The sequence below is a fragment of the Ceratotherium simum genome, chromosome Y, assembly GCF_057802395.1.
Source record: "Ceratotherium simum simum isolate JZ-2026a chromosome Y, ASM5780239v1, whole genome shotgun sequence".
NCBI classification, from domain to species: domain Eukaryota; kingdom Metazoa; phylum Chordata; class Mammalia; order Perissodactyla; family Rhinocerotidae; genus Ceratotherium; species Ceratotherium simum.
This window is the reverse complement of record NC_141941.1, coordinates 7,191,092-7,213,062: the sequence shown is the minus strand read 5'-3', so window position 1 is coordinate 7,213,062 and position 21,971 is coordinate 7,191,092. Positions and strand designations below refer to the sequence as shown.

At 46.9% G+C, this 21,971-nt stretch overlaps 1 protein-coding gene across 11 annotated transcripts in view; it reads right to left on the bottom strand.

Moving 5' to 3' along the window:
- The window catches only part of LOC101399607 (transducin beta like 1 X-linked), a 223,322-nt gene that overhangs the window by 25,037 nt on the left and 176,314 nt on the right, over positions 1-21,971 (bottom strand). For all 11 annotated transcript variants that reach the window (XM_087427861.1, XM_087427863.1, XM_087427864.1 and 8 more), the window contains 6 exons: positions 7,320-7,465; positions 4,160-4,421; positions 1,633-1,765; positions 1,101-1,242; positions 285-348; positions 58-155 (listed from right to left, as the gene is read on the bottom strand). In XM_087427861.1, the coding sequence (XP_087283987.1) occupies positions 58-155; positions 285-348; positions 1,101-1,242; positions 1,633-1,765; positions 4,160-4,421; positions 7,320-7,465 (845 nt within the window). The remainder of the gene's footprint in view (positions 1-57; positions 156-284; positions 349-1,100; positions 1,243-1,632; positions 1,766-4,159; positions 4,422-7,319; positions 7,466-21,971) is intronic.

The window sequence follows — 21,971 nt, the reverse complement described above, 5'->3', positions numbered from 1 at the left end:
ATTAAAAATAAATAAGCATCTGTAGATCAAAGAGATGTATTTTAAGCTAATACTCACTTTGTCTACACCAGCACTCAAGATGTAATTCCCCTTTTTGTTCCATTTCAAGGCAAAGATGGGGCCTTTATGTTGGCCTAAGGTGCTTGCCAGGTTACCTGTTATGTAAAAGACAAAAGTGAACGAACTTGTTTTGTTGTTGACTTCAAAGTCATGGTCTGTTCACTCGACGATTACATATCATAGCACCTCTTCTCCAACCCCAACACGAGAGACGCAGGACTTACCATCTTCCGTCCATATTCTTGCAAAACCATCGTATGAACCAGTGGCCAGCAGTGTGCCATCGCTCTGCGGGCCAGGAAGAAACACAGACCGAAAAGATAGCTTAGGAGGGCAGGAATGAAAGAGTGAGGAGAGCCTCTCACCTTGGCCCTGGAATATTCTTAACGTCAATAATCGGTTCCCAGGTAAGACGCTAACTTCAGCTCACACTGTTCTTAAGATGTAAGAGTTACAACCAAGGAGATGGAGCAAGGAAAATACAGTGCAACCATTCACCCAATGACAAAATGAAAAATACCATGCGGCAAGTTATAAGGAGACTTTTGGAGACTTAAGTAAGCTTTTAAAAATGTGTTTGCATATAGCAAAGAGTAGCGTTTGTGATGAAATGACAGAACGTGCAGAAACACTATCAAGAGCGAGAGAAAGTCAAAAGAAGTTATAAAGACCCATGTGTGTCCCATGTATAAATGCACATAACACCCCCTGCTGGAATATCACAGGGCAAGGTCATCTTTCCTGGCTGTACATCACATCTCCCCAGCACAAGGATCTTGGGGGTCCCCTTGGCCTAGCTCCTCCAATAAAACCATAAGACTCATCTTGCAAACATGTGGAATGGCTCCTCAACACCCAGCTAGCTGTCTGCCCAACACAGCCTCGTTAGCAGCTCCCAGAAATGGAGAGCCCCCATGACACTAGGCCCCGGGGCACGCGACAAACAGGACCCTCTGCTTCCTTGTGTTCACATGGGCTCCATCATGACGCCTGGCATGCTTTACACATGTTACAGCGTCTGGGAGGTGGCAGATGCTTACGTTCCAGTCCAGCGAGGTCACATCTTTATTACTCGGGACATCGTGTCCGCCTTCTCGTATACAGTGCCTCAACACGAGCTGCGTGGAGCCCCCATTGCTGTTTTCATTAAGGTTCCATATCCTTGCAGTCGAATCTCCGGATCTATAGAATGAAAACGCACAGTCATTTCACAGTCGGTTCAAGTGAAACTGAAGCTCATCACTACTTGCCGTCTGGCTAGGTCAGGCATCTTTGGTATGTGGCCTTCCGTCTTTTTAATATCATTCACTCGCTGTGTTTTCTCCTCCCGATCTTTGTGCTTAGTCATTTTTGCACTGCTCCCTACCCCACTGAGAAAAGGCTTAGAATGAAGACTTCTCCACAATCTGAGGAGGAATGGCGCACGGAGCACCCCAGGCGTTGGTCTGCACACACTGGGAAGATGCCACAAACAAGGTAAGAGGGAAGTGCATGCTCCATGAGGCAGAATTCCAGAAGACTGAATATCTTGGATTCCCCAGACCCTGGAGCACATCCAGCGGCCATCCTTACCCAGAAGCTAAGAGATCACTGACAGGGTTCCAGGCACAGATGAACACCTCAGACTCATGGCCCCGCAGGACTGTGGCTTTGTTGGGTGGAATCTCAACATCCCCGTCTATTTCCATTGGTTTTGAGTGATTATCTGTCGTAGGAAAGAGGAAAAAACACATGACTGATCCATACAAAAGAAATTCATTCTCAGGGCACTTCACTTTTAGAAACACCTTCTTTTTTTTTTTTTTTTTTTAAAGATTTTATTTATTTATTTTTCCCCCAAAGCCCCAGTACATAGTTGTCTGTCATAGCTGCACATCCTTCTAGTTGCTGTATGTGGGATGCGGCCTCAGCATGGCTGGAGGAGTGGAGAAACACCTTCTTTTCATATACTAAGTATATCACCTCTGATGATTATAACTAAATCACGGTTTTTGTGTACTTCAGTAAGTATGATATATTTCTTTATTTCAACAGTCTCCAAATTTGATAGAGGAATAAAAACTGTTATCTATTCTTTATAACTAGGACCAGGCTAATGTCTAGCAACAACCAGAACAAGACTGGAGAGAGACGACAAGAGCTAGCGGAAGATTCCTGTTCTCTGATGGGACAAGACATTAATTATTGGGAAGCACGTGAGGTATCACCTCTTCATCTTGAAGCTCCCATCAGTAGATGCCATCATTCTTTCAGAATGCCTGACACCCTCTACCCCCCTGCCTTGAAACACCCTCAAATTCTTAGGACTCAAATGCTATTTTCTTAGACAAGCCTCCTTCATAACGGACTTCTCAAGCCAAGCAGAACCTCCAGGCTTTCTAACTGAACGAGCCTGCCCTGGATGAACTGTGGGATCCTGGTTCTGGGTTCCTGGGTAGGCTTGGCAAAGGTGGAGACAACTGCCACCCTCAAGAGAACCATCTTGGAAAGTGGCTTTTCCTCCCCCAAGCGTCAGGAGAAAAAAGATTCTTGAAGGTCAGAATGAAATCCAACTCCAGACACTACAGTGTGGCTGCAGCCTGCCTTGGTCCTCGTGAAATGAAGGCTCTGTCTGCGAGCTGCCCGCGTGCTGCGTGTTGCACGCTAGTCTCTACGTGGCCAAGCTCCATTAGCGTTTCTTAAGATTTAAAAGAAACTGGTGCAATTTAAAATTCTCCAAAATTTCTGTCTTGGCAGACATACAGATGTCTAGAGGTTCATCACTTACAAATTGGTTTCTGTGTTGGAAGACTAAGAAAACAATTATGTTTATCATCCTCCTGTTTTAGTCTTGAAAATTTGAGGGTTGTACTCCACATGAGTGGACAACCAATACGTGACCTATGGGTACAAGCCACCTATTATCTTCTTCTTCTTCCCCCACCCCATCATTTTGGACCTGGTTAATAGTGATTATGGAGGCTGCTGGTGGAAGGTCTTTTCATTTTCCCCTAGACAGATGGGCTTTAAGTCATCCTACTGTAATGTAATCTGCATTACAGCCTGTATGGGCTTTCCTCTCAGTACTAGATCTGAATCTCTAGCCAAAGAGACTTGAAGAACTTGTTCACTGTGCCTATGGATGACAACCTGCCCCGGGGCTTAGCTGTGGGCTGCAGCCTCATCTGAGGTGGCCAGGTGGTCAGCCAGCTGCACAAGAGGAAGCCATGGAGGCTGGACCTACAGGGCGAGGCATCAACACCACGGCCATCTCCACCCTCACAGACTGCTGGGGCTGCACGGCTGTTTGGAGGAAAACAATTTTCAAAGAAGGAAGAACACACATATGTGTATAATACATGTGCACACACTCATATGCACTCATGCACACATTCTCTCATACATGTATGCACAGCCACTTGCACACAGGTATGCACACACTCATGCAAAACATGAGTACTCATATGCCACGTGTGCATAATACACAGCACGCACACGTGCACACATGCATGTACACACACACACATCAGCATGCTTTGAACTCAGACCCTGAAGCAGTCTCTGAGTTTATATGCAGCACATCCAAGTGGAGTCAGGTTCTCTGGGTAAAAATTCGGGCTCTCTGACTTACGTGCCACATACTCTTAGGCAAATACTTAACAAGGACTAATCTGCAGGGTTTGCGAAGACCAAAGAAGATGGCACCTGCTGTCTGGGGGGCCTGGTGCCCTCTCAGTAACCGTGAGCTCAACTGCTAGACCAGAATGTGGCCGAACACCCTCAACCCGGAAGGCTGGATGATGGGATTGGGGGCCTCCTCATATGAAACCCTTTTATGTCACACAGTAATCACATGGTACTTTCCTTGTGACATGAAATGTTCTCAGAGTAGCATGATTTCCTAACACTGAGAATGTGTGAGTAAAAATGTCACATCTAAGGAATCTGATGAAAAACGAGAGTGTGAAGCCCTTTCAGCCGAACAGCAACAAACACTACAAAGCAGCTCACGAGACAGGTACAGCAGGCAGACTTGGAAGGAGTCTTCTGGACTTGCCCAAATCTAGACCCAAGAGAGAAACCACCAGAAGCTCGTGAACCCCCGGAGTCCAGCACTTACTTATTGCGTGTGCTCCGTTCTCCTCCCCGTTCACCGTGGCCTCTCCGTTCTTTGGTGGATTTTGCTGGGAAACAGCTGCTGGGGTTGCCGTGGCTGCTGTCGCCGCCGTGGCTGCTGCCGCTGCCGCTGCTGCCGCCGCGCTGGCCTGCTGCTGAGCAAGTTTCTCTCGGAAGGCCTGCTGCCGCGTCTGCACCACGTCGGGCATCACAGCATCGATCAGGGACAGCGACTCTATGGGGCGGCCGTCAAAGACCGTGCCATCCTGGGGAGAAGGCCAAGGGGACGCCCATCAGCTCCCACGGCACAGCATCTCCTGGCACGGGGCCTTTGTGCCCCAGAGAAGACAGGTGCAGGACAGCGGAGTGGAAACGCTGGCACACAGGAGCTGTGGGGCCACGGAGGAAGCCGGCATGCACCAGGCGTCCAGGGCGACGTGAAAGGATCCACGGTGGGCAGGGGCTGGTGGGCAGAGTGGGATGAGGGGAGCGGGCAAGGGTGAACATCCTCAGTGGGAGACCCAGCATTTGGTAAATATCAAACTGGATCAGGGCATTAGGCACATCGGAACCTTTCTACTTGATTTCATGACAGAAAGTGCTATCCCTGATGCAGTGGTTCTGCTCGGGGGTCGGCGAGGACTCGGCCCCCTCGGGATGTTGGCAACATCTGGAGACATTTTTGGTTGTCACAACCGGGGAGGTGCTGTTGGCACCGAGTGGGTAGGGACCAGGGGTGTTGCTCAACATCCTACAGTGCACCACAGGGCGGCCTCCCCAACAAAAAATGGTCTGGTCCCCAAATGTCAAGATGTTGAGGTTGAGGAACCCCGCCATATGCTAGGACACATGTGGGACAGCTCTGAGGATAACTACCCTTTCAAGTCAGAAACCTCAAGCCCAAATTACAGACTCCTGCACCAATCGGGAGCTGATCCTGGTACATCCGTCCATCTGATTTAATAAAATACGCATTTGCTGCCATTGGAAATGACTTTTTGGGTTCAGGGTGTAGACTAAAGCCACGATACACCGACAACAGCATTGTTCAGCTCTACTTCATATTTTCAGAACTTCCTTTGATTCTCTGGTTTCCCTCTACAATGGAAAAATTTTCATACACCCTTAAAAAATAGAGGAAAAAAGTTCTTTTTGTAGCAACTACTCCAAATACGGGAGTAACACAAAATTCAGTCTCATTTAGTTCTGATTCAGGCTTTTTGAACCTCCTTTGATTCTCCGGTTTCCATCTATAATGGAAAATTTCCATACACCCTTAAAAATACAGGAGAAAGTCTTTTCCTTAGAAAGTGCTCCAACTATTAGAGAGTCACATGAAACTCAGTGCCTCTGGGTTGTGTCTGCTGCATGTGCAAACATGTTTTTGTATGTTCTGAACTTGAGTTACATCAGATTAGGAAGAATTGAAAGACATGAGTTTCAGCTAAACGAACCATCCCCCCGCCGACTTCTGGTTACAATATTTGAAAATAAGGAAACAATATAAAACAATACAAAAATGTAAAGAAGTAACCGGTCAGCTCGTCAGCCACCCTCATCCCCTGGTTCCAGCCATGGAGTGACCAATGTTGACCAAGTGGTCAGCCCACTTCCACGTCATCTTCCTCCTTCGTATATTCATGCATCAAATGGATGAACACTTTGCAAAAAGTAGGAACTGACGAGAGTAATAAAAACACTTCCTAGCTTGAACTTTTAAAAGCACGCTGTCTCACTTTTAATGACGGGAAACCTAAGTGACCAACAAGAGGATGTTCCATGCTCCTCTAGACATAGCGGAATTGGCATTGCCGAGGAAGAGAAGGGCTGAGGGCTTCTCGACAGATGTCAGAGATGGAAACCAGGGGGCAGGGAAGTCGAATCGTAGCATCACATCATCTCACAGACGGTGGGGGCTTCTGGGGGCCTGTACTCCTATCACCACACTTTGTTGTGCAGAAAAAGAGACCAGATGGGCGTCGAGGAGCCAGTGCAAGAGCCCTGGGCATCCAGTGTAAGATAGGGAAAGAGGAGACGGCCGCTGTCAGGGAAGAAAGAGCACAGAGTTAAATGCTATGAATAAGACAGGCTGGTAAGGCTGACATCAGGTCAAAGGACAACAGGATGGAGGAAACTCTGGACGGAGTCAAGGACATGGGCCCGAGGGTCTTGTGACCTGTGGAAGGGATCTTCTGAGCAGCCAGCGACCCTCGGACATTTGGCAGTACAGAGGGCACGCGTGGGCATTCGACGGCCTCAGTTGTGCAGGAGGGATCCTGGTGGAACACAGGGAAGTCGGGCAGAAAAGCGTGCCTAGATCAAGGTGGGAGAAAGCAGGGACCACAGAAGGAGCTGGGAAGTGCGGAGTAAACAACAGGGACTTGGATGATCTCCAAGAGAAAGGTCGCAGAGGTCACAGCGAGCCCTGGGCATCTTCACAGGAGTACCCCAAAGCAAAACAGGAGCGGGCATCAGGAGAGCTGTATTAAACCAAAATAAACCACTTTAAAAATTGGTGTAAAATTGGCCTGACTACTCATCGTGCCCCAATCTAAAAAGAGAGAGGGGATACCAGCAAATCGGTACAATTTTAATTCATAATTATTGTTCCATTCTCCCCCCACCAGCTCTACAATGAGTGCAATAATAAGACCACGACTTGACATCCTTTTGAACACAACAGTCACCATCTCTCTTTCCTTGATTCTCTGGTTGTGCCCTCTGTCGTTCACAAGAAATAGAGATGCTACTTGAACGTGTCACGGGGTCCCACTTTAACCGACCTGCTCAGAGAAATCAAGGGGAGCATTTTCTGTGCGTCTGCAAGGCTAACGCCTGCTCTGGAGTATAAAGCAGCTGGAAATCTGCTGTGTTTCTCAGATTCAGCAACGTATTCTAATAGTGACGATGAGTCAACCACCGGTGATTGTGTACATGTACATGGAAAACACAAATGTGTACGGGGCATTGAAAGCTTGCTCTGCCCGTATCGACATGATCACCATGCCCTAACTGAATAAACATTAACACAAAGTGAAAAAACAAACACTCCAACTCACTGTCAAAGACCTCAGGGAACCGCGTGTTAGATCTGGACATATTTCCTGAGCTATCCCCCATTCCTGGGGGGCTGCTGGCTGGGGGGTCTCTGGGGGTGCACGTACCTCGTTGATGCTGATCTCGGCCTCCACATACTGCAGTCCCTTCTGGAGGATGGAGATGAGGGCAGCCGGCGGCACTAGCGTCCCGTTGATGTTGGACTGGCTGATGTGGCTCTCGATACCGAACGTGAACGCCGAGTGGGAAAAACCTGCAGCAGGAGAGGGAAGCCAGGGCTCCGTGAGGCCTCAACTGAAGGATGGAAGGAAGGCACAGAGGCTGACACAGTAAGGTGGCACCACTGATTTCACATGCGCTCAACTAGCACGGGGGCACATCGCTGTAGAACACCTAGCTTCTGATGTGGGGTGAGGCGGGCAGGGAGAGAGGGAGGGATGCAGAGGAAGATCTCTGTTCGCATGGGACAGAAACACAGCTTCAAAGGTAGAGCCGATTCACCATTATTAAAAGCAAAACAGAGGAGGAGTGTGCACTGGTTAAATGTTTCTGTTACAGAGATCCGACTCTCCAGGTTGTCTCCCTGGGTTCGCACCACTCTTTCCAGAAGCTCAATGCTTAGGCCTCCCTGCGTCTCTGGCCCAGCTGCAGTGCACACGGGGCACTTTTTTCAGCCCAAGAAGATAGAGGTCGGCCAGGGCCGGGCTCCGAGCGCTCATGGCACACAGGGGCAAACGAATCTCACAACCAAACGTGGAAGAAAAAGAGGCTGGACCCATCGGTGTGGCCTGGAACCGTTTTATCAAAAAATTGGGAATTTTCCCTTGGCTAAGAGATGCTGGCTTCTCCCCTCGCTGCCCCCAACACTCCTCACTGATTGCCTCCATAGGAAGCTGCTGATCAACGGAACGCTTGGCAGTTTAAAGGGACTCATAGACAAGGTGTGGATGAAGGTGCATGAATGATTACTGCGTGTGGAAAACAATGCTTCTTTCAAGAAAAGAAGGCAAGAGGTCAGGCAGGGAAGGAGGCGCTGGGGGTCCATGTGGGGGTCAGAGGGCAATCAGGAACCTGCACCAGCCTTTCCTCAAGGAGAGTCAAGGCCATCCCACTGCCGGTGGTCTAGGCCGCGGCAGGTGTTTTCTGCAAAGGGGCAACCCAGTCTGGTGGGGTTTACCATCACCTTGCTTGGTCCAGGGTAGCCAGGGGTGACTGGGAACTTGGAATCCTTGGGGGGATAGAGGCCGAGCGGGGCTCTGGGGACCTGTGTGAGTAACATGGCCCTCCATGCTCAGCTCCCTGGCTAGAGGTGGGGTGGGGCCAAAGGCATTCCCAGTGCATAGCTCTGAACTCTCTCACTGTTTGTACTTTCCATTGATCAGGCAAGGAGAAGGGAGCAGGAATTCTGAGTGAACACTAACTCCCTCGCTAGGATGCTCTGCCCACCACTTATGGCAACACTGGTTTGCAGGTGCAGAATCTGGTTATCCCAGAAGGCTGACCCCTCCCGACCTTTCTCTGCATTACCACCTTGGCAGAGATTCCCTTCTGCTCTCTGTCAGCCCCTTCACCTGTGGGGGTCCTGGAAATCCCACTCCTAAGGCGTCTGTCCTATGAGCACCTGCCCAGCTCCCTCATCCTACATGTTGGTGGGCTGCACGGGGCTCCTTGGGGGGTCTCCCTGCACCGTGCCTATGCAGCCTGCACACTACCTCAAATATGCACATTTCTAGAACACCACCTTCATCAGCCAAACCGGGGCAGCGGATGTGCCCCGGCTCCCACCAGATGCAACATCATCGGCACTTCTGCTTCGTTAGCAAAATAACAACCAGACTCTGCAATAAATGAAACGCTCACCAGATGGGAATGTTCCTCCATGCAAGGAGATTCCTGTGTTTGCATTCTCCTTCCCTTTTCTCTCTCCTCCTCAATCCATGCCCTGTTCATTGCCTGCTTCACTGCCCGATTATGAAGAATATATAAAATATGTAGTTTGTTTATTTCATAGTAATATGGTAGCTGCTATTAAGTTTACAATCAGTTGCACAGAACCGTGTGTATTTCTTTACAAACCTGTAACTACCTAAATCAGACCACAGAGGAGAGCCCCACAGAGGCTCTCTCCCACAGAGCTCTCCTCTGCTCCTGCTCTCTGAAGCAGGTAAGCAAAGGCCCTTTATAATCAGCCTTACTTTTTCCTTCTAACTTGTTTTCTCTCTCCACCCTCCTTTCCCCTACCCACTGCTGCCAAACAGAACAATCCACCACTGTGTTAAGCGATGACCCTGTTCCCTGGGTCTCTGCCACACTACACAGTCTTATCTCCATGCTTTTAATACTCAGGTTTCCGGCAAGGTGTAGGGTAGAAAAACCCCAGGTCAACGGAGGGGGCAGGCCCAAGTGGATTCTTGGCCTGACTCCCCATCTCATGGAATCTTCCCTACATACTCCGGCCACAGTGGTTTTTCTCTCCTAAGAATTCATAACTCTTCGTGGCTGCCAATCCCACTACCTGGCTCCTGCCTTTTCTTCCATTTGTGTCTCTACCAGCTGACGGGAGAGAACACAGGATTGCGAAGGCCGCTTCTTATCCTCCTGGTATCTGTCAAGGTCGAGGGCAGGACTACGCCCACTGCAGTCACAATAAAAATAACAACAGCCAGCCTTTACACGGTGCCTACTCTCGGCCAGGCACTGCTCCACGAACTTCTATGGATTCGCTGAAGCCTCCCGGAAACCCTCTGCGGTCAATCCTTCATTGCTCTTTCCCATTTACGGATCAGGTCCTGAGATCTCGTGAGGGTAACTGACAGACCCCAGTCACTCAGCCCGTAGGGCCGGGGCCGAGATCCAAACTCGAGCAGAGGGACACCACTCTTAGCCCACCATGACACTCCGCCTAGAAACATCTACTGAGTGCATGAGTCAGAAAACAGCATTAATTGCAGACAAGGGCTTCTGACAAATAAATCTCAGCAACTGATGGGGCAACTGTGGAAGAGAAGTCAAGCTTCTGGCATATGTCGTAGCCAGTCCGGGCTGCTATAACAGAACACCACACACTGTGTGGTGTAAACAATACCTATTTATTTCTCACAGCTCTGGAGGCTGGGAAGTCCAAGATAAGTCCAAGATCAAGGTGACAACAGATTTGGTATCTAGTGAGCACCTGCTGCCTGGTCCACAGATGGCCATCTTTTTCCTGAGTCCTCACATGGCGGAAGGGGCAAGGTAGCTCTCTGGGGTCTCACATATAAGGGTGCTAATCTCGTTCATGAGGGCTGCATGCTCTGCCTAATCACCTCCCAAAGGCTCCACCTCCAAATACCCTCACATTGGAGATTAGGTTTTGACATACGAATTTTGGCGAGACACAAACATTGTCTACAGTAGTATATTTCATTCACTCATTCATTCATTCCTTCAAGCAACACTTGGCCATAGAATTGCTACTTAGGGCCCACGAAACAGAGCAGATTCCGACCACGTTACCGCCTTTAACCAAAGCTGGGCGCTTTGCGTCCACTCTCTCAATCTTCACAGCAGCTGTTCACGGTTGGTGCTGTTCTTGTTTTATGCATGAGAAAGGCAAATACTGGAGAAATCAGATAACCTGTCCAAGGTTCACACGTACGATAAGAGGCTGAACTAGCATTTTAACTCTAGACTATGTGATTCCAGGATTCAACTTTTTACCCTACACTCTAAGACCCACAAGCACAGGAACCAAAATTCTTAAATTATCTAGGTGGATGCCAACTCCATTCCTACCCGGACCACCGGGGGCTCTGATCAGCAGCAGCCACGGATACAGCGCAGGCAACTTGCAAAAAACATGGTGCAAACCCACTTTTAACCCAATACTTGAAGATGTCCTTGATTTTTTTCGGTATCCAGGTATTTAAATGTTGAGTATATGGTTTGGTGGCATAAGTTTCTTATCTGTCTACATGATAATGCTCTTCAATGTAAACTCAATTTCTAGAACATTTGGATGACACCATTCAGTTAAGGCTTGTTGAAAGAAAAGGACGGAGCAGTGAAGATGAACTGAGGGCGTGGGAATCTGAGATTCTACAAAGAGAGCTGAAAGCAAAATGCTAGAATTTCCCCCCACCGAAGCAAAATGATGACTAAGCAGCATAAAGCTATATAGGGGTACCATGAACTTGAACATCCTTGATCAAAACTTGGGTCCTCTATTGGAGACGACAGTAAATCATGACTGCGAAGTGGATATCTTCATAAACACTTGCTGTAATGTGCCACATCACTGTTGAAAGGAGTCCTCCCATTTGCTTAAATTTACATTAGGTGCATTTCTTTGCACAGATCTACGCGTGGCCTCTAAATCCACGGTTTGTCAGCCCATTTGTTCTTAGGACTTGCTTCTTGATTTCACGCCAACCTGATTTCATCAAGGCAAGCGGGAGGGCTGGGTGGATAAAAGTTCAGGAGCAGTCAGGAGCACTGGGTTCTGTCGTCGCTCCACCACAAAGGGGCTGAGTGCCTGGGCCAGGTGACTTCGTATGGATGGGCCTCCATTTCCTTTTCTATGATGTGGGGATAAAAAATACCTCAAGGAGCTGATGGGAGAACCAGATGTGAGAGCAGCAGGACCGCAGACACTTTTGAATCTAGAGAGAAGACCACAAACTAGCGGAAACATCACTTTTCCAGGTTTCCTTGTTCATGCGATGCGCACGCTGGATAAAATGGTTGCTAGGATACCTTCCAGATCTGACGTTCCTTCACTGTGGACCAGGGAGATGTCCATAGACTATGTGAGCGAGGCCTACTCAAGCACTTCCCCTTAGGCCACTTGCTGGAGCACTGCCATGCACCAAAATGTTGTGTAAGGCGCCATCTTGAAACACTGGCATCTCCAGGCAGGACACTTCTCTTCCAGGCCTGGCCTGACCCCAACACCTTCAGTGCCCCACCCCTCTCAATTGGAGTCCAAGGCTAATGAGCATATTCATTTGTAGTTTGCCACAGTGGTTAAGACTTCGGTGCCTTATGCCTCTTCAGCTTTCCGGCAGCTGTCAACACACCTATTCTGCCCAATGGGACATCAGTAGGAACAAAGAACAGAATGTCAGTAACAGAGATGGGAATGTTCAGGACTGCCTCAAGTTGTTAAAAAGCAGGAGAATAAAGAGCTTGGTGGTACCTTGACGAAAGATCCGAGCGAGGACAAAGCGTTAGTGTCCCTGGTGTCTACTGCTCAGCCAGCCTAGAGCCATTAATGAAGCCAGCAGGTCTGTCACCTATTTAGTAAGAGGGCATCCCTGATGAACCTCTCAACAGCAGGTTTTCTCAACTGTGACATGACTGACATTTGGGCCGGATCATTCTTTGTCTGGGGGGTGGGGGGCATTGTCCTGTGCACTGTAGGGTGTTTAGCAGCATCCCTGGCCTCTACCCACTAGATGCCGGTAGCATGCCTCCTCCTAGTCGTGACAACCAAAAGTGTCTCCAGATATTGCTTAATTGACCCTGCCACGGTTGAGAACCAATGACCTAGAGGAACCAAACCCCCAAAAGGATGCTATCCACAGGTCTACTCTACTCACATGTCTGCTTGGTTTATAAACACGATGGGTGGATTGTTGCCACTGAAAAGCAAGTCACCCTCTACATGCAATTGGTCACAGAACTCAGACAACACAGAGTAAGGGGGAATAACCAGATAAGGTGGAAATATTTCCAAGGAAAAAAAGGGTATAATCACAATAAGCTAGGAAAGGCTTAAAATAAGGACTACATTTTATACAGTCTTGGCTAGATCTTCAAGAGCAAAATCCTGTCCATTTGGAATGAAAGGTGCTACAGTCTCATGAGAGGAAAACAGCCTGTACATGAATTTGTCTCACCCAACTAAGTAATAAAAAGAAATCAAAAACAAACCAAGTACATGCTTTGTGTTTCTTGCAATTACGACACCGCTAAACCATAACTCCTTCACAAATGGCTTCACAAACCATTTGAATTGTACAGTGAACCATTCTGCCCAGTTAATGTCGGCCCAATTCGTCAGCAAAACCTGCTACTTTATCACTCGCTGGCCCTTAGAAATACTGTTTATTCAGCAGAGAAAAGCAGACAGGTAATACGCAGGCAGCTGTGTGGTTGGTTTTGCATCTTCAGCTGAAACAAATACCAAGGGCACCAATTTGAGGCATTAAAAGTGAATCTTTATTAAATATTTAACAGGCTTACATACTTGGAATACTGACAGCTATCCAAAGCCAATGAGCATAATATGTTTATTTCCAACTGTCTAGATCAGGGGTAGGCAAACTGAGGCCCACAGGCCAAATGTGGCCCACTGCCTGTGTTTATAAATAAAGTTTTAATGGAACACAGCCACACCCATGAGGTGATATGTTGTCTTATGGCTGCTTTCACTCTATGATGACACAGTTGAGTAGCTGCAACGGAGACAATATGGCCCACAAAGCTAAAGATATTTACTATCTGCTCCTTTATAGGAAAAGTGTATCAACTTAGATATATTTATGTGTGCATATATATATTTATGTGTATCTATGTATATGCGTGCATGTGTGTGTATACACACACAAAGCAAATGTCATGGCCTCCCAGATGCCCTCTTTCATTTCTTTCTGCTATGGACTGAGTATTTGTGTCTCCCCAAAATTCGTATGTTGAAACCCACTTCCTAAGGTGATGGTACTAGGAGATGGGGCCTTTGGGAGGTGATCAGATTATGAGGGAGGAGTCTTCATGAATGGGACTAGTGTGTCTATATAAAAGAGACTCCAGAGAGTTCCCTCGCCCCCTTCCACCACGTGAAGTTACATCAAGAAGACGGCCACCCATGAACCAGGCAGCAGGCCCTCACCAGACACTGAATCTGTTGGAACCTTGATCTTGGACTTCGCAGCCTCTAGAACTGTGAGAAATACATGTTTGCTGTTTATCAGCGACCCAGTCTGTGCTATTTTGTTATAGCAGCCTGAAGGTACTGAGACACTCTTCTACTACGTCTGATAATAACGGCAACAGCAGCAGCCGCTGACATTTAGTTAGTGCTTCCTTTACGGTGGGCAGCAGCATACAAGCTTCACAGGTGGTACTCGACGTAATACAAAACTCACATAGTAACATCGCCAATTCGCCACGAGGAGTCTAGTGCTCTTCCTCTCGAAAGCAGTTAAGAGCCTGCAGGCTGCGACAAGACCCCTCGCCTAGCACGGCCCCTGGATGCCTCTCATACCCTGTTCTAAGCCCGTGGTATCGCTCACTGCCTCCCCAGGGTGGCTCCGCTCACAGCATACACCTGCTTCCCTACAGGATGACTGTTTCTTCTGGTCTCTTGGTCTAGAACAGTGGTTTGCAGTCCTCAAGTGAGGGCGATTCTGTCCTCCAGAGGAAGACATTCAGCAATATCTGGAAATATTTTCAGTTGTCACAAGAGGGTGTCTATGTGCGTGCTACTGGCGTCTAGTAGGTAGAGACCAGGGATGCTGCTAAACATCCTGTAATGCACAGGACAGCTCTCCAAGACAAAGAATGATCCAGTCCAAAATGTCAATAGGGTGAGTTCCTGAATTCCCTTTTCCGCCACTGCTGACACCTTCTCGGTCATCATGGCTGCAGCCAGGCATCCTTCCTCCACAGGAGCCATCTTTGTCCTCTCGACATGAAGTGACTGCTCTCTTCTCCGAGCTACTGTAGCGCTCCTCCCGGCCCTCGTATCTCATCCTGGCGCAGCGGGCAGCATTCTCTTGATTCGCGTGCATCTCCCAGCTCCTGAGAAGACCGAAGCTCCTTGAAGGCAGGAAGCCCATCATGATTCATTTTCTAACACACAGAGCACCCCTCCTCAGTACACAGCTGGTGCTCACGGGGGATTTGCAGAATGGATAAGAGAAACCAGCAAGGCTGATGTAAATGAAGGGTGGCGAGAAAGTGAAAAAAACTGAGTCCTCACTATTTTCAGAATCAAAGACTTTAAAGGAGAAGGACAGGAATTAAGGATTTAGGTACAACAGCAAAATACAAGGAAAACAGTTTTTAGACAAAGATGACTGTCACACAAGCAACAGTCTCAAAACACCAAAGAGGGCCCTTGGCTGTACATATAAAGTTGAATAAAAAACTATGACATTATTTGAGAATAATAACAATAATAAAGGTAATGAGATTAAGTGCTGATTATGTGTATTGGCCCTTTTAATGAATTAGCTCAGAGAGTTTGGCAACAGTCTACGAATTAGTCTTATTAAATCTATGTTATAGATGGGGAAACTGAGTCACAGAGCAGTTAAGTGATTTCCCTGAGAGCACACAGCTAGCAAGCGGCCATCCTACCTCTGAGTCCATGCTCTTAACCCACAACTACACACTATTGAAATTTGTTTAGAAACCTCTAAATGATTCAAAATGACATCTTTAAAAAAAAAAAGAGGAAGAAAATCATCTAATCATTAACACCATTCACATTACACTTTCAAGCAACGTAAGTTGCAAACAAGGTCAACATTGCAAAAACTAGGCAATTGCTTTCCGTTCTACAGAAAACAAAAGAAGATGAGCTCTATCTGTCGACGACACTCCCAGAAAGACGGCTATGTTAGGAAAGAGACAGCAAGCAAACAAAATCCGATGCAGTCATGGAGGAATTTGGTACGGTTTCTTTTCGATTCGATTCTTTTCTCTTCTTGCTCAAAGCGAGAGAGAGCACACTTCCCCCTGCACTCCGGGGCCTGGGTCTGCCCTCATTTGCTTCCCTGGCTTCCTTTTGTGACCAAACAAACAAGTGGAATTATATGATCTCCAAGGTCCCTTTCAACTCTAAAATTCTACGTAGAGAAAAAAATGACCTCGTTGTCCCCCTCAAACCCACAGGATTTTAATGTATGGAGGCGACCGAGTGACGACACGGAGAGGTTAATGCCACCGATAAGAAGACTCACTTACAATTCCCGAGAGAAGGGGCCACACTGTGCCTCTTGACACGCAGGGACCAGGAAGCCGAGAAACAAAGAAGGAACTGGGCCTCTGCCTTTATGAACATAATGGAGGAGAGGCAAGTAGGTGGGAACGTCGTCTATTGGACAGGAAGTAAAAACAGGATAGACTTTGTGGTTGGAAGGTTTGTAATGTGATTTCCTCGCGCGCGAGGGAAAGCCGCCTTGTGAGAGAGGGGTCAACAGCCCTGGCCGATGGTCCAGCCCTACGACTAATGAATGCCCAAGAGCCACTGGTTAACACACCGATTCAATCTACCTGGCTCCAGAGAAGGGATTTTACAACGGAGTCATTCTGAAAACAAAACCACAAAACCGGGGACTGCTAATTCATATGGAGTACTCCCTGCTGTTTCTGAGAACACTGACGACCCTGGGACATCCTTATTCACGGTAGAGTCAGTGCAGCTTCCCATCCCCATCAATATTTCCAGGATCATGAAGGTTTCTGCAACACAACTGCAGCTGCCTGGAAAGCTGCCCGCCTTCCTCTCAGCGTGGGGACAGGGTGACTCTAGGTGGGGGGGGTGGGGAGAGTGCTGATAAAAATAAAGATGGAAGACAGGCCAAGGGTGATGAAGTGGTAGCCGGGTCAAACAAATTAAATAGAGGAAAACACACACACACACACACACACACACACACACACACACACACACACAAGCTTGTCAACAGAAAAGAACTCATACCCTCATCTTGGGGGCTAATTTACCATCGGTTCACTTCTTCCTTTTGGAACTGATGGATTCGTGTCACCAGAGGATGACATTTTCTGCCGGAGAAACAATTCTTATCATACGTAAACTCTAGCTGTATCCATGGTAGTAAAAAGCACAAAAATATGCTGAGAATTCTTTTTGACTTTGCAGTCTAAATGACCGCACATGTTCATATCGGCGTTACATTTCAATGTGCTTATTGAAAACTAAAAAAAAAAAAAAACACTAAAAAAAAAATCCTCAAGACCCAGTCCTCACCTTCCCTCCTAATGCTGACATCCTGCTACAGAAAACAGGGCAGTGAAAATGGTTTTATGTGCTGCAGACCTGTTCTAGATGACCCACCATAACACGGAATTTAGTGCAAAATGGAACTGCCTTGGATGGTGCCCAAAAGAAATACCAGAAGGACCTCGTTAAAATAGGGTTTCACTTATAACATCTGGCCTGGACCGCGAGGGTGGTGGCTGAGTACGGCTCGGGCCTCTCTGACTATTGCAGACTGGGCGTCCCTGCCAAGACTTTTAATATCCTCTCACCTTGGGGAACCTGTAGGAGCGGAAAGCATTAGTCAGGTTATAAACCAAGGTTGCTACTTCCTCCCAGCCCAGCGACTGGTGGGGATGAGGCAGCTCCCCAGGAGGGGGGGCCAGCCAGGGAGGCCGCTCTCCTTGAGATGCTGATGGGGACTTGCAGGGGAAGAAGCAGGCGGAGCAACCTGGGCTCCAGCTGCTTTCCCACTCGGAAGGGCAAGGCTGAGTGACGGAGGCTTCTGGCACCACACACAACGGCGTTGAAGCCTCGTGAACGTTGGATTCGATATTTAGAAACTGGGAAATAGGAACATGAACCCCAAATTGGAGATTTACAATGGACAGCACCACTAAAAATTACAATGAAAAAACTTAACGTATGACTTTGGGAAAAACAGAGAAAGTAATTTGGAAAACAGAGGAAATAAGTCACATTATTATACATTCGACACAACTGCTATTCTCACATTGGGGAACTTCCTCTAATCCCTTTGCCCTGTGCAGACTAATTTTCATGTTAATTTCTGTGATCCTAAAATTCTGTGTCCCCGTTCTTTTTTACCTAATGCAATATCAGCATTTTCCCTAGTTGCTAATTGGTCTCGATAGCCATCATTTTTGGTTGATTCTCAATTTTTACTGGGCAGATCCATCTTCCTTTACTCACACTGCTTCCAGATTTATTTTCAAAAACTAATTAATGGCTTCTAACTGGACAGTGTCCAGACGTTTCAGCCTGGGGTTAACCTGCTGCCAACCCAACTTTCCAGAATTTTCTTCTCCTCCCTACCATCACATCTGCTTTGGCCCTCTCATCAAGATGGCTCCTTCTCCCTAAACACAGCGGGCTTTGCTGTGACTCAGGGCCTTCAGTCAGCCTCTTGATTTTGCTTGAAATACCCTTCTTCCTCTTTTGCCTGAAAACTTCTAGCTCCAGACCCAGCTCATCTGTGTCCTCTCTGCAGCCTTTCCCAGGGTTCCGGGCTCCCCTTGCACACATCTCCAATATTACGTTTATCAGCCTCCGACAGACGACTCTTTAAATATCCTCCCTTTGCAGGGAGGAAAAATTTAAGACTGGCCCCCTTCACCTATGCATCCATCCCTAGTACCCAGGGCAGCACCACCACTCAAAAGACACGCCATCCAGAGACGTTTGTGGAACTGAAAATCATGACAACTGCTCTATTCCTGGACATCGAGGATTCCCTGATGGCACCCATACCTCTGATGGTACCCAAAATAATTTTAGGCAGCACAGGAGCAAATATTTTAAAATCTGACAGTTATTTATTTTAATATGTCTCATGCAAACACAACTAATAGATATACTGGTACATTTAAGAAAAAGTTTTTAACTGCTTTAATTTAAGGAAAGATAGTAACAAATAATAAAATACTTGAGGTGTACGCAAATATGGCAAAAACGATGCAGATGGTGCACGAAGAACTGAGGATGGGAAATACAAGTTTAGGTGAGGGAGGGCTACAGGAGTTTTCAGAGAAGGAAGTAGTGAATACTCACTATACACACACTGGGTTCGAGGTCACCTGGAGGAGAAGAAACCCCCTCACTTTATTACTAGGTCTTGGACAGGAGTCTGCAAACTCTATCCTGCAGGCCACATCTGGCCCCTCGCCTGTTTTTGTAAATAAAGTCTTATCAAAACACAGTTACTCTCATTGGTGCACGTAATTTCCATGGCTGCTTTTGCGATAAAAGACAGAGATGACTAGTTGTGACCGAGACTGAAATATTTACTATCTGGCCTTTTCCTGCGAGTTCCCTCCACCCAGATCTAGGGGAGAGACCTGGACCAGGAGATGCGGCCAATAGGTCCTTAGGGAAGTAGTTTTGATCCCCCAACCCGTTTTATGGGGCCAGCATAACCCTAACACCCAAACCTGACGGGGACATTCAAAAAGGAACATCACAGCCCAGTTTCTCTCGGTAAGATAAACGCGACTATACGAAAGTATTAACAAACCAAATTCAGGGATATTTAAAAAAGACAAAATGTGCAGGCCAGGCGAGGTTTATTCCAGGAATGCAGGGTTTAATGTCAGAAAATAAATCAACGATTTCACCACATTAACAGTCAGGAAAAATCGTTTAAAAGAGGAAGATTCTGGAGCCAGATGGCATGCTCTGAATCCTAGCTCTATGACTTCCTAGCAGGGTGACATGGGCTAGTCGGTACCTTCTCAATGCCTTGGGGCTCTCTCTCATCTGTAAATGAGGGATGCAGCTGTGTCTGCTTCCTAGGGGTTAAAAGCTTTATCAGTCGAGGACTCAGAATCCTGCCTGGCACACACTGAGTAAGTGCTCAGTAAGTGAGAGTTACTGCTACCTCAACAGAGCAGTGACAATAGGGACAGAACTGACACTGACAAGATATGGGGAGTGCCCAGCTGTCGGAGATGTGAGGAGGAGGGGACTGAAAATGCAGGTAGTAGAAAGATACTACGGAGGAGAAATATTTGAACATGATTCCAATGTTTTTACATTAAGCCGGGATAGGATTAGAGGGTAGAGGAGGCCTTTCTTTGGAGAGGAGGGCAGCAGTGGGGAAATGGCGATGGTACTAAGTATGGGGTCATATCAAGGAATGCTTGGGAAATCGGCATCCAAAAGAGCAGCATGAAAGGCAATGAGAGGTCTGAGGTGGACACCCAGACTTGGAGATGGAGCACAGACTGACCACAGACATAGGTGTGGGAGGGCAAGAAAAGGATGCCACCTTGGGGACAAAGGCATTGAAGAAGTGGATGGAGGAGGAAGCATCAGTAAAGTGACATACAGACACTTGGGAGAAAAGGGATAGTGTTGTGCCTCACAGCCCAGACTCACTCCGCAGTCTGGACGGCAGAAAGGAAATGGAAGTTGGCAGAAAATAAAATGTATCAAGGACGGACACTTTTAAGGTCACATTAGAATTGCAGAGCAGGCAGGTCTTACCTGTAATGGTGTATGAACTGTGAACACAGGCATCTTCTTAAGTGGCTATTTCATCTCAGCTAAAAAAGGAAACTTGAACCATCTCAGACTTTTTCATATCATCACCAACTTTTAAAGTAGGAAGTGACAGTGTAAGCCTTAAAGGCATCTTCAACAGAATCTAACCTTTTTTGATGTTAATACCAATGGAAATTGTTTGCTATACTGAGCAAGACACATACTTAAACAACCGTAACTTATAGACACTCAAGTGACTTTCTTTCTGATTGCTTGCTTCCCCTCTAACAAATTAATGAGCACACGAATGGCAAATCTTGAATCTTAGCTTTCATACACAGATACAAATTAGAACCCTAACTTAGAAAAGATCGCACGACTGAAACTGCATGGGAACTGGCGTAGCCGGGATGGTTGTGAACGTCTGGGTCACTTGCCAGAGCAACTGCTCCTCGATTCCATTTGGCTGTTCTAAGTGGTTATCATCAAACCCAAAGAACAGCTTAGAAAAACACCCTTTTAGAATGAAGAGGAGTTCGTTTGCAGCTAGCACCCTAACCAGAGGGTTTGTGATGCCACCATCCACATTTAGTGTAGGTTCCTTCATAACACCCATGCACGGGAGTGGAGGCTGAGAACCGACACCCTAGAGACTGTGGTCTGCAGAGGAAACACGGATGTGCTTAGTTGGCAGAGGCGTGTGAATTACTGATGCCTAAAGCTAGCTAGGGGGATGTTTTATTCTTTTCTATACGAAAGGTATGGGTACCACATTCTCTAGCTACTTACCCATCCCTCCATTTTTAAAAGTTATTTTTAAAAATTGAAGCAGGACATACACACAAATGCACAAATGACTGATGTGCAACCACAACCCAGACTTACACCTGGACTGGGACTGAGGCAGTCCTGACAGCCATGTGTGAGCTGAAGGTGTACAACGAGATGATTTGATGTACGTATCCATTGTAAAATGATGACCACAATAAGGTGAGTTAACACATCTGTCACTTCACATAGTTACCGTGTGTGCGCGCGCGCGTGTGTGTACATATGGTGAGAACATTTAAGATCTACTCTCTTAGCAACTTTCAAGTATACAATACAGTATTGTTAATTATAGTTACCATGCTGTACATTGTAACCTGTATCTTTTTGCCATAATAAACTGTGACTATAACAGTTACTGAGTCCTGTGAATCCTTCTAGTGAACCACAGAGCCTGTGGGTGGTCTTGGGGACTGCAACACACCACCACAAATGCACTGCTTATACCTAGGTGAAAATACTAAGACATAAGACATTACTATTTTACGTGATTTTAAAGTACTTTCATCCTCTTGTAATAAGGACAAATTATTCAGGTCTTCCTCATTTATTATTTGATGAAACCAATATTTTCCTTTATTATTTCTAAAGCAAAGGCTACCATTACCTCAAAGAAATGCTTGCCTTTACCATTTCATAAAGATTCTTTTTTTAAACAAGGACACACATTAGCAATGTAAAAGAGCCTCTGCAGTCAAAATATATTTTTAGAGACTCAGCT